The 13,337-nt window shown below is 39.5% G+C and overlaps 1 protein-coding gene across 1 annotated transcript in view; it reads left to right on the forward strand.

The window, feature by feature from the left end:
- Positions 1–10,047, forward strand: part of fmn2b (formin 2b) — a 53,187-nt gene extending 43,140 nt beyond the window's left edge. Inside the window, exons 11-14 of the mRNA XM_037981375.1 lie at positions 3,455–3,506; positions 3,886–4,035; positions 5,059–5,140; positions 7,529–10,047. Of these exons, the coding sequence (XP_037837303.1) occupies positions 3,455–3,506; positions 3,886–4,035; positions 5,059–5,140; positions 7,529–7,555 (311 nt within the window). The 3' untranslated portion in view covers positions 7,556–10,047. The remainder of the gene's footprint in view (positions 1–3,454; positions 3,507–3,885; positions 4,036–5,058; positions 5,141–7,528) is intronic.
- Positions 10,048–13,337: the final 3,290 nt, after the last annotated feature.

Consider the following 13,337-nt stretch of genomic DNA (forward strand, 5'->3'; position numbering starts at 1 on the left):
GGTCACAGCAGGCTGGGTGATGTTATCTTGATATGGAGGGTTGCTCTCCCCCTCCTGACCAGATAGGGCCTGAGTTTCCTCACTGTGAGGTCTCACTGGGTCAGGTTTGTGACTCGTCTTGTTTCCACCATTTTCACCTTTCACAACAGCCATGTTTACCACTGTGAAGCATTCTTTCTTTTTTAACATAAGTCTGTAAATGTCAGACCAAATGCTTGAGTTTTTGAAAGGGGAATGTTGTCTCATTCTTGTTTGATGTTGGATCCTAACTGTTCAATTGGAGTTTTTGTTTGATTATGCACCATTTTTTTCTTTTGATGAGAGGTCTAGACTGCAGGCAACCCAGTTCAGTACTTGGGGCCTCAGTTATGAAATAGGAAGCTTTCATGCTTAAAGTTAGTGTATGGAAAAAATTTGACACTAAACATCTCCTCTGACGCACATCCATTTTAAACATGCGAATCAATGTAAATATGTACTGTGTATGTGATTGTCCTGTCTGCATGATCAAAAATCATGTCTAGATGCAGAAAAATTAGGAATTTCATGGAATGTGAGACATAGACACTCCCAAATAAAGTAGTGGGTCATAAAAAAGTATTTGGCACACTTTCCTTTAGCAATTGTGGTATGTGAAGCTGCAGTTGTCAGAGAAGAGAATACCCGCAGAAATAACAAAAAGGTTAGACAATAAAGTGGGAGTAAAGAAAAGGATGACTGCCGATTGCCTCGCTTCCAATAATGTAAGACACCACTTATTGTACCTGAAATATAGACTATTATTGTAAATTAATTAAATGAACTGTGAGCACAAATCTGCTATGAGCGCACTTCTGAGGCTGAGGCATTTCCAACTTTATGCATGTGTTTAATAACATAATTACTGTAAACACAGAGGCACTTGGGCTTGATAGAATTTAGAGGCTTATTTAATAAACATTTAATGTCAAGAAACGAGTCACTGTTTTTTTGAGTATATTTTCATTTATTTGTACCACTTACTTTTACAGTTTTTTGTTGCCCATGCCCCATCTTATTTGAGATGTGTTGCTGCCATCAAATTCATCCATCCGTCCATTTTTTAACCACTTTTCTGTTCAGGGTCCTGGGTATAGAGGACCAAAAGCAACATAATCAAAAAATAAAAGCAGAAATATATATATTTTGCTTTTGCCTTTTCCTTACACATGCTTTCCATCAAGTAATGTTTATGTTTTGCTTTTGCCTTTTCCTTACTTATATTTTTTTCTGTTCTCCACCTCATTGACCAGCATATCAAGTTCTGCCTCGGTGAAATTTAGCTTCTTCGTCTTTTTGCCACGGTTGCATTGGTAACCATGAAGTAACATTGATCAGCTGTATGACGTGAAATGTTATTTCGTGGTTACCAAGGCAACCACGGAGAAAAGAGCAAAGAAGCTAAATTTCACAGAGGCAGAACTTGATATGCTGGTGAGGAACAGAAAAAATATAAGTTTGGGAGCCGCAGTCGTGGCGTGACAAATAAAAAGAGGTGTCTGCAGGTGTCCTGGGGCGGGGGCTGATTGGCAGAGAATGTCAAGTTTACATAACATCCAGAAGAACTTTGAGATAGCCAGCCTTCCAAGGTCGACTCAGTGGAGCCAGATCAAGTCAGCCTTAAAAGTCTTACTGGTACATCTCAATGGTGAATCCAAACAGCTGAGTCAGAAACTTCTCCAAGGTCGATTCCATTCAGCCAGTGAGTTCTAAGGTCCATTCACCTCTGTTCGCAAAGCAACTGAGTCTGAGTGTTGTACTGCTTGGCCCATTCCTTCACACAGACCAGGCAACCTTGGCCCAAAACAGCTGCTATGTGTCTTCCGAATTTCACGAAACGCCAGGAAACCACCAAGCCCAAAAAAGCAGAAATCCTGTTAAAAATCCAATTATGGAAACATTTTTAATATCCACGACTGACATTCAAAAAAAAAAAACCCATAATCTTCCGCTTGCTCCAGAAATCCAAGGTGTGTCCAGCTGTAAATGTCCTGCCAGGGCAGGAGGACTCTCTTTTGCCCAGTCTTCTCATTGAGAAAATTCAAAATTTGGCATGTGTAATATGGTATAATTTGAGATCTAGGGAACACAAAAACACCCAAAATACTCATTCTTAAACATCAAACATCACGCCACGACTGCGGCTCCCAAAACTTATATTTTTTCTGTTCTCCCATTCATTGACCAGCATATCAAGTTCTGCCTAGGTGAAATTTAGCTTCTTCGCTCTTTTCTCTCTGATTGCCTTGTAACCATGAAATAACATTGATCGGCTGTAAGACGTGACAAATAAAAGGAAGCGTTGTGAGCGGCAGCATGTTGTTATCACTGTTAATTGAGTGAGTGGGACAGAGAGGACTGGGGCCGAGGTGGAGAAAATATGGTCAGATTTTAGGGTGGAGGCAAAAAAGCGACTAACCAGCCACTGCCAGAGCATGTCAGCTACAGGTGGGGATAAAGGCGTACCGAACTGATACCATTTGAAAGAGGGACGGACGGTGTTGTGCCGAAATGCGATCGGGCGCGCCCCCGCGAGCGGTATTAAAGTGCGCATCCTCTGGGCTCTGGGGGTTTGGAAAGGGAAACAATAAATAATTATCATTGACTGTATTGCTGTCAGCTAAGCTAGCAACGTGCATTAACTCTTCTGCAGCTGTCTGAGAAATCTCTGCTAGACTTCACTTCCTCTCAAATGAGGCGTTTTCCTGAAACGGCTGAGAGCGCAGGTATTAACAACCGATCTGCACATGGATCTTGCTCCTTCCTGCTTATTGACCAATAGGAGAGGAGCTGGACCAAGAAGACAGCCTCCTCATTTGCATACTGAGGCAGAAATGCACACAGTGATTAAAGAGGAGGTGGAAATGTGTAAGGAAAAGGCAAAAGCAAAATATAAACATTACTTGAGGAAAATGCATGTGTAAGGAAAAGGTAAAAGCAAAATATAAACATTACTTGACGGAAACGCATGTGTAAGGAAAAGGTAAAAGCAAAATATAAACATTACTTGACGGAAACGCATGTGTAAAGAAAAAGACAAAAGCAAAATATATATTTTTCTGATTTTATTTTGATTATTTCGCTTTTGGTCCTCCATACCTGGGGAGGTGGTGCGTATCTCCAGTGTCACTGGGTAAGACCCAAGGTACATAGTACATATTGACATAATAGCCAGTCCCCGTCAAAATTAAAATTACACTTTGTACTTGGTTTCAACATTTACTATGTTCTATTGTGAATAAAATATGGGTTTATTAGATTTGCAAAGCAGTCCATTCTGATTTACATAGTATTCAACATCAAAGCTTTTTTCAATATTGGGGTTGTAAAATTTTTTGATTAGATTATTTGGCTGAAGGATTTTGACAGTAAATTAAAGTTCAGTCTCATATTTAATCTGTTGTCCTAACCCTTTGACCTGTTCTTTCTTTTTAAGCTAAAAGTGAGCTGGAGATCCTGGATACACAACTTGGCAGTACTCACAAACTGTAAGACCAAATTCCCCTATCTGTTTCTTTCTGCTGTTTAACATTCACTGACTGCACAGACGAGCAGTACTGAAGAGTTTCTTATATTTTTAGATGTTCACCTATAGTATATTGTTTTGTAAAGCCTTGTTTTATTTCAACATAAAATTCCAATATGACGAGTAGTGGAGTAGTGCATATCATCATTGGGATTCTTGCATCAATTCAATCAATCAACAATTATGCAAAAAAGTATGTCTAGCAGAATAATATGTGAAAAAACTGGTTCAAAAGGCTACAACACTGTAGTAAAAACCACTGTATCAAAAACAGCCTGAATTAAAGAACTAGCATTCTAGCAAATGAAAAGAAAAGTGATTGTGCCGTTTGGTTATGTCAGGTTTCTGGAGCTCACAGTGTTCTTCTCAGTGAAACCCAAGACAGGAGAAAAGGAAATTTCACCCAACACATTCTTCTGTATCTGGCATGAGTTTTCCTCTGATTTCAAGGACCAATGGAAAAGAGAAAACAAGGTTCTTCTTAAGGAGAGGTATAACATCACACACTGCTCCACAGCCACTTTTCATTCTGTTGCTTATCCTTGATTATTTATTTCTTCAGTTTTCCTTCTATCAGCCAAAGCATACTGTTGAGTAAATAAAATAATTCACAAAAGGTGGAGTCAGTATTCAGTCTTTTATATAAGCATTGCTGTCATAGTTTCTGGTGTTTCGGGGTTTTTGTTCTTTGTTTGGTGTTTTTTGTAGTTCTTGTTTTGCTTTGTCTTTTGGGTTTCTGTGTTCAAGTCTTGCCACTAGTCACTCCTCCCCAGTAACTTTTCGGTCACGCCTGCCACGCCCACCTCATCTGCTCCTCTTCATGTCCACAGCTGAAACCAATTGACATCTCTCCCTCTGCCTTTAAAACTGGTCTCTTTTTCTTCATTCCTCACTAGGTCATTCCATTCCATTCCGTCCTTATGCCATGTTTGTTTGTTTCTTGCCTTGCCTTGCCTCGCCTTGTTTTAACTGGCCTTGTTTTTGTATTTTGTATTTGTTTTTCTTTGCTGCCACACCAGCCTTTTGTTTTGTTTGTTTATTTAAGTTGATAAATAGTCTTCTTTCTTTTTAACGATGAGTCTGCATTCTGGGTTTGCCTCCGTCTCCCCCCCCTTCTGACAATTGCTGGGATTCGTTCACAAAAACACAAGAAATGCTTATATTAATGAACAGTTTCGAAATACAGTCCAACATTTTTTATACCCCAGCCTTGGTCAGATTGCATCTGAATATGCATTCATATCTTTAGTGTTAGTTTACATGAGTTGATGTTTATGGTGTTGTGTCACAAAGAAAGATAAATTATACTTGTTTTTCAGGTTTTCACCAAATCAAAGTTTCTAAACTTAAACAATGTTTAAGTTGTTTAAGTTTAAGAACCAGGATCTTAAACTTAAACATTCGGGATCACAGTCCTCCTCTGATCCCGGAGGACTGTGATAATGTGTGTGGCTTTGAGATTTACTGTACATAATTGTATTACAGTGTTCAGTTAAGATGTTCTTGTCCTTCAGGTTAAAAGCAGCAGAAGATAGCTTTCGACAAGCCAAGGAGAAGGCTTCCTACAATGTCAAACCAAAACAAGCTTCTGGCATTGTAAGTTTATTTCCCCTAATTTAAAATTCAAAAAGTGTAACAAAACAATGAGATCTTTTTATTGCCTTCTTATACATAGAATAAAGCTGTTGATCATTTTAAAATAAAGAATAATACGACTGAATTACTAGCTGAGGAATGTAGGCAATTGTTGCCAAGTTTCAAGTTTGATGCTTATGACTTGCATTGTGTTAGCAATATGCATGACAGAAGAATAAAATTTAACAAATTCTTGTTGGGTTAGAAACGAGATTCTAACCAAAGTGAGGCTTTTTCAACATTACATAATTACAGGGACAGAAAAAGCTTTATAAAATACTCATAGCTCTAGTCAGCAAAATCACTTATGCATTAGATCCCTTTAGCAGTTATTTTGAAAAGCATCTGTAAACTTTTACTCAGGGTAAAAACAGACAAAATTCTAGGAGGAAACTAAATTAGGTATATTTTAAAAAAAAATAAAGGAAAGCAGAGATGAGACTCCAAGGCTCCCAAACCTGATACCTTCTATGCAACTGTGCCTCAAAGTCCTGTCTATGAACACTGCAAAAAAAATCAGAGCCAAAAGGCTTGTCCTTACCAAGTCAAACCTGCACTGGAAATGAGCTCAAATTTGTTGAAATCTTGTTTAGATTATACAAGAATAAAAGTGATCCTGGAACCCCATAGTTCCTCAGTACCCACCACTGAATGTCTTGGTGAACATGGTTGTAAGCCTTCTCCAGATTCACAAAACACGTAGACTGAATGAGAGAAACACTGCAAGGGTGAAGATTTGGTCCACTGGTCCACGACCTGAACAAAAGCCACTCTGTTCCTCATGGATTCACGGTTTGCCAATCACTTGGAGCCTCTTTTCCAAAACCCTGGATTGTATTTTTCTGGTGAGAGAAGTGTTATCCCTTGATGGTTGGAATACAATCTTTGGTCCTCATTTTTCAAAACAGGGATCAGTCAATGCCACTCTGCAGGGGTTGTCCGTACAACATGCCAACCATGACGGCCCTATAATATCCAAAGCCATTTAAGGGGAATTTTTCTTTACTCCTGGCACCCTACCAATGGGAAACTTTTTAACCACCTTGTTGACTTCTGCCAAGTTAATAAACTCAACTATCCTTGAATTTTTAGACTTACAGGTAGACATGGTGACCAGATTAAGGAGTTCCTCAAAGTATTCCTCCCATCATCTGACAACATCTCCAATCTGGGTCAGCAGTTCCTTGCCCCACAGAGCTTGTATTCCAATTCCAAGCTGTCAAATGGTTTGCCAAGACTTTTTTGAACCCAACAGAAAGTACCTTTCTGTGGCCTCTCTAAATTCCTATCTGCCATTTGGCCATCCTTTACCTGTTAACTGCTTCAGGAGTCCTACAGAACTGTCAAACCCTACAAACCTCCTTATTCAGCTTGAAAGCCTTCATCACACCAGTAGGTCCTCTAATTCCCACTGTGACAATCAGCAGTGACCTGAGGCCTTGAACATGCCCCATTTGGATTCCGAATTCCCAACTGCATCCTGGACATTTAAAAATTTCCTAAAGGTAAGCTGACAGAGATCTCTACCCAGTGTCCCAGGTCACCCTCCATATTCGTTTGGATTGACTAAGTTGTTTTTTCACCACCAGGGCAGCCACTGCACACCTGTCAGTGCTGCATAGAAAGTGGCAGTCGCACTGCGCATCCTTGGCGCCAGTTTTCACCTGAGACTGGTTGGTGTCGCATACAAAACAGTTCGATGTGAACACTGTTTCTCGACGGGCAGTTTATTGTGCGACACCAAGTATGCGTACGTGATCATAAAAATTTATCTTTGCGCAGACATGTCCAGCAGCCATCCGTTTCGAGTCCACATTGAGTCCACTTCAAGTACGCACAGACCTCCGCGAGTGAAGTATGCCCGAGTATGTGGGGGCCTTTATGGACCAATGTATGCTTGAACATGGTGTTTATTATGGAGGGCCCATGGGTAGCACAGAAGTCTAATAACAAAACATCACTCGGGTTCAAATCAAGAAGGATTTGTGCAGGTCTCTTATGGTGTTTTGCACAAGCACACTATAACACATGCAAAGGTGGGGATCGAACCTCTGACTGGAAGACAACCATGATAACACCAAGAGACTTAAAAATGATCCAGCATATATTTGAACATAGTTTATGCTGACTCATAGGAAGAAGACATGTTGAATAGAATGTAAGTTCTGCATGACAGTATTCAAATACAATCAGGCAGACACTTGAAATATTGACAGCAATTAGGATTGAACAACAATCTATAGTATTGTAGGTTAAATACTGAGTTAGTAACATTTTTGGTTGTATAACTGATGTTGTTTGGGGGGTAGGGGAATGTTTTTTAACTTTTGTGATGTGTCTTTTTTACAGAAAGCCAAGCTTGGCATGAAGATATAACTCAGTGAACACTGTTTGTTTGTTTTTCTAAACATGGTCACCAGCAAAGAGTCAAAGCTTAAAATATGGGGATGGAAGAGAAGAAAACCAGAAGAAGGAACTTAATATGAAGCTGAGCTCAGTTTAGACATTGTGTTTCATTCATGTACTTGTTTTAGGATGATCACTTTTGGCTGAATCAGTTAGACTCTTGCTTTAGATGATTCTGATGTGCAAGAAACTAAATTAACAGTTTTCAGAACATCAACTCTAATATAAAAACAAAACATTGTTCTGAATCTTCATTGATAAATCAATAATACAGTTTGATTATTAAAGACTGAATGGTAGAATCTAATAGGATATATGTATATATCCAAGGAGCTGATACTTACCTCACTTGTATGTAATAACAGAAATAGTTGTCTATTTAGAATTTTTGTGACTGGTCCAAGCTAACAATGATTTAGTGTTACATTGGTCTGTATATTTAGAAGTGTTTAGTTTTGGCAGTCTTTGCTGTAATATTACTAAGGGGGCTGTGATAGCTCAGGGGTCACCACTGCAGTCTTGTAAGCCTGAGACTGCAGGTTAAAACCCAGGTTGCATCAGGGAGTGCATCCAGTGTAGAACAATCGCCAAATCTGTCATGTGAGTTTGGTTAATGGGACAGCCCCTAGAGAAGTAAGCAGACAAAAGAAGATTTTGCTGTAATATTATTTCTGAGTTGTTAAAATTTGACTGTAATTTTCCTGGTTCCAGACCTTTTAATGGTTCAGCTGACTTTTCTATCTGAGACAAACTTTTCCCATTATTCTTCATTTAAGCATCTTACTTAGACTGTATCATTGTTGGCTGCATGAACACAAAGATATTTCACAATCATTTTCTTCAGAAGGTACATTTTAGACCTTGGTTTCTTAGGCTTAAACCTTTTATATTAAATTAAAATTACGTCTCTGAACTTGGTTCTGTAATGATGCTGACTCAAGAGCCTAAAACAAACACCAATCAATTTAAATGTCTGTTGCCAAATAGACAGAATTTATTAATGACCTTCACAGTATTTTTCTGTTACATGAAAATACAACAAACACTAGCTTTTAGCTTCTGCATTCGATCCCAGATATGCCTATCTTTTTTTGAAGATTGTATGCAAAATTTTGAAATCATACATTTTGTGGGCAGATCGATCCAAATATCTATAATAAAGAATTTAACATTAGTATTGATATTGACTGATTTCATTGTAATAGTATCAATATTTTAGTTTCATTTTTTCAGTATGGGCTGTTGTAGTTTTGCTGGCTTTCCATACTGTTTGTGTATGTCTTGCTGCTTCAAACTGCTGCTTTAGTCACAGTACGACAGAGTAGGCACACTTTGTTCCTCCTACCCCCTCTTGTGCTTTGATGTTGTACTGATATAAGATCACGTGACTCAAAGTCTGGCTCACTCAACAAGCTCAGCAATGGCATAAAATAGCTGATAGGAAGAAGAGTGTCATGTTTCTGTATTTACAACCCAAGAATCTGTCCTAGACTTTAATGCATTGACAGTCTAATGGAAAAAAAAAAAAAAAAAAAACTTAAAGGTTGTGAATCTTCATTCAGATTTTGCAATATGATGATGCATCAACTTTAAATAATTAAAGTATCAATATTGGTATCAATATTGGTATCAATATCGGCGATACCAATGGACCTTTTTTACTTGGTATCAGACCTATATTAAATAATGTACACCACTACTGAAATCCTTACCAAGGTCCCTCAAAAACCATCCAGGTTCTGGCTGATTTTTTACATCATAGCAGGGTTTCATCTACAGTAGTTTGAAGAATGTTGAACATTTCAGCATTCAGTGGCATGACATCTGAACACTTGCCTTCAATATAATCAATCAGTGAGCAATTTTTGAAAACAGAAAGACTTTTAGAAGGCCAGAAGCCAGCAAAAATAAATTCAATCAGACCAGTATTCAGTCTACAATTCTACAGTAACAAGAGCACTTGAATGTTACATATTACACCAATGTTACATAATACACCAGTCTTCAATACAACACACATTCATCATTGTTACAATCCATTAATAATGAAATGTTTTTTTAAAAAGTTTGGGGAACATTTCAGTTATTTGTGATTCAGCATCTGCCAACATCTCACACTTTTGTTCAATTCTTCAAGGAAAACAAATTAAACTCACGTTTGTTCAAAAAATTGATATTTTTATAGATTATGGAGCAACAAAAAATTAGTTTACTATAAACTGCATCATTATGTGGTAGTAAACTGCAAGTCTGACAGCTAAAATGCTCATTTATTTTTGTCCAAGGCCCTCAGAACCAATGACAGGCTCATAACAATGTTGTTTTTTCCATGTCAAAAGATTCTGACTAAACAGTAGTTACTTTTATATGTTTGGGTGTATTGTTCTTAAATGTACTTTTTTTCTCTTTTTTTGACAAATAAGCAACATTTGTTACAGTGCCTATAAAAAGTATCCACCACCTCTGATGTTGTTTTGCTTTTATTGCTGTCATAAATCCATTATGGTTAATATTAGATTAGATTAGATTGGATTAGATTAAGCAAGTTGTAAATATAATATATATGTTGATCTAAAAACATACAGATGTGAGCAGAAATGTACAAATGTATTTACAAGTGTATGTACAGTATACAATGTTATTGTGGGTAGACAATATACAATATTGATGCGATGTGTATGTATTGTTCAATTCAAGATTATTGATGATATGTGTGTGTATGTATGTGGGTGTATGTGTGTGTGTGTGTGGGTGTGTGCGTGTGTGTGTGCATGTGTATGTCTTCAGTCCATAATTACTAATGAGTGTCAGGAGGCAGAGTTCAGGAGTCTAACAGCTGTAGGAGAGAAACTGTTCCGGAGTCTGGTGGTTCTAGTCCTGAGGCTCCTCTAGTGCCTGCCAGAGGGCGGGAGGGTGAAAAGTCTGTATGCTGGGTGACTGGAGTCTTTGATGATTCTCCCAGTCCCCATTGAGACAACGCTTCCCATGGATGTCCTCTACGGCAGGGAGTGGTGCTCCCACTATGCGCTGGGCGGCTTTCACTACCCTTTGCAATGCCTTCCGGTCTGAAGCGGAGCAGTTCCCATACCAGACTGTAATGCAGGTGGTCAGAATGCTCTCTATGCTGCAGCAGTAGAAATTCACCAGGATGTCTGGTGCAAGGTGGTTCTTCAGAATCCTCAAGAAGAAGAGGCATTGATGAGCCTTCTTGACCAGCTTGGTGCAGCTTGTTGTCCAGGTAAGGTCCGCGGAGACGTGAACTCCCAGGAACTTGAAGCTATTAACACACTCCACTGCTGTCCCTTTGATGTAAATGGGTGGATGTGGATCAGCATCCTTCCTGAAATCCACAATGAGCTCCTTGGTCTTCTCAGTGTTAAGTAGGTTGTTGATATCGCACCACTCAGCAAGAAGATTTATCTCCTCTTCATAAGCAGTCTTTGATGAGGCCGATCACCGTGGTGTCATCTGCAAACTTAATGATGACATTTGACATGTTGGCAGGTCTACAGTCATAGGTAAAGAGGGAATAGAGTAAGGGACTCAATACACAGCCCTGTGGTACACCAATGTTAATGGTGATGGCGGATGAACATTGATTATCCAGCCGTACATGTTGAGGCCAGCCGGTCAGGAAGTCCAGTAGCCTGTTACACATGTGGGAACTGATGCCTAGGTCTGTGAGTTTTATAATGAACTTAGAGGGGATGACTGTATTGAATGCTAAGCTGAAGTCTATGAAAAGCATTCTGGCATAGGTGTTTTTATTGTTCAGATGTGAGAGGACAGAGTGCAGAGCTATGGAGATTGCATCCCCTGTGCTCACGGTCTCACACTGCAGTAAAAAAACAACTCCTCTTTGGAGATGAGATGGGAAGTTGAAGACAGGTGGGGTCACATCATCTCTAAGCTGGTCCTGTTAAAGTCCTCTGGTTTAAAATGTTCATTACAGAGCTGAGACGACTGTAGCAACAAAACCCTCCCTTCTTACTGCAGCTTCCCATTGCCTCCTTAAATCTGTGTTACTGGCAAACCTTCAAAATGTGAAGAAAAAAAACCCAGAAAGAGCTAATGAGAGAGGAGGACTAGTTCCTCCTGTTAGCATTTCGTTGTTTACCAAATAACGTTAGCTACGATAACATAATATAATAAATGGTCAAATAACCAAAATTAATGTTCAGTCTTACTTGTGAAAGGTAATCCCACGTGATATAAAATCCAGTTATAGCTACTCGCTCGGTGGTTACTCCTGTTGGTTAAGAGAGAGGAGAGATCTGTCCAACATGGCGGCGACTGTGGATGCGCTCCAGGTCGTAATGAGGCATCTACATATTTATGTTTGTTCAATATTGATCAGTTAGGACCGGATAATCCAGTCAGACCCATCAGACATGGAGACTTACGTATTGTTTCGAGGATCAAACCACTGTTAAACAAGTCCTCTATCTGTGGTTCTAGCACCGCCATAGTAACCACTACATTACCTGAACTGCCGCACTGAGCCACTTCCAGGTCACCTAAAACCGACCAAATAAATATTAAAATTAAATTCTGTCCTGCTGCCCGTTTTTCCATTTCGAGTTTCCAACCTTAGCCTAAAAGTGAATTCAACCTGGAGAGACTCACAACAAAGAGAAGCTGCAATTAAATGGTTTTATTTGACATGAATGACATAAGATATTTGGCGCTCGGACCTCGGCGGAAGACGCAAGTGTCGACAATAGCAATGTGCTTTGAGGAGAAGCTCAGGTTGAGCATTAGAGGCGTCTTCCCCGGGCCATACACTGGTGGTGGAGGTCGAAGAGGGGAAGGAAGCTCGAGGGAGCTGGGAAACTGGAGGTGGAGAAGGGGTGGAGGTGGGCTGAAGTTCGGCCGGCGAACGAATGGGGCCATGATGGAAGTCCTTTTAAACGAAGGCTTGCTCGCTGATTGGATACACTGGAGGCGCGGTCGGATGCTGATGGGCTGAGATGGAGGTGCGGTCTGATGCTGATAGGCTGGAGTGGAGGTGCTCAACGCAGCGATTAGATGCAGGTGAGGCTGAAGCAGGTCTTCCAGTCTGAATTTACGGCTTCATATATGAAAAACCAAGCGTTTTTTTTTTTCATTTTTCGTGTAATAATCAAAAACAAAAAACAAAATAACCAGTCCATTTTTCATTATTTGATTCTTGATTGTCAATTGAAAATGGAAAGAATGAATGATACACGGATTCTGGTCAGATGCCGAGTGCGCACTGTTGCTTCAGTGCATTCCCATGGATCAGGCGCAAGAATGTTGAATGTTTGAATGTTGCTGACAGTTCCAACTATGCAAAAATAAAGTCCACTGTGCTTAAAGCTTATGAGCTCATTCCAGAGGCTTACCGACAGAAATTCAGAACGTGGCAAAAGAGAAATGGTCAAACGTGTTGAGTTTTTGCCTGAGACTTAACAAGTCATTTTAATCGTTGGATGAGTGCATTTGAAATTTCCTCGTTTGATGGCTTGTGTGAGCTGATTGTTTTGGGGCAGTTTAAGAACTTGCTCCCTGTTCAAATCTCAACATGCATTACTGAAAGAAACAGACAGATGTTGCCAAGGCTGCTGCGTCAGCAGACGAATTTACGCTACTCCATAAAAGTAGTTTCTGTGACTGCAATGTAACGGCTGGTGGCAGTGAGAAGAGGGGTTCTGCTTTGTTTTTGGATGAGCATACACAAACAAGCAAGGTTGGTTTATTTAAGTTAGATCCCAAAATTTGACATAAGTCT

This window comes from Kryptolebias marmoratus, linkage group LG2 (genome assembly GCF_001649575.2).
Source record: "Kryptolebias marmoratus isolate JLee-2015 linkage group LG2, ASM164957v2, whole genome shotgun sequence".
NCBI lineage: Eukaryota > Metazoa > Chordata > Actinopteri > Cyprinodontiformes > Rivulidae > Kryptolebias > Kryptolebias marmoratus.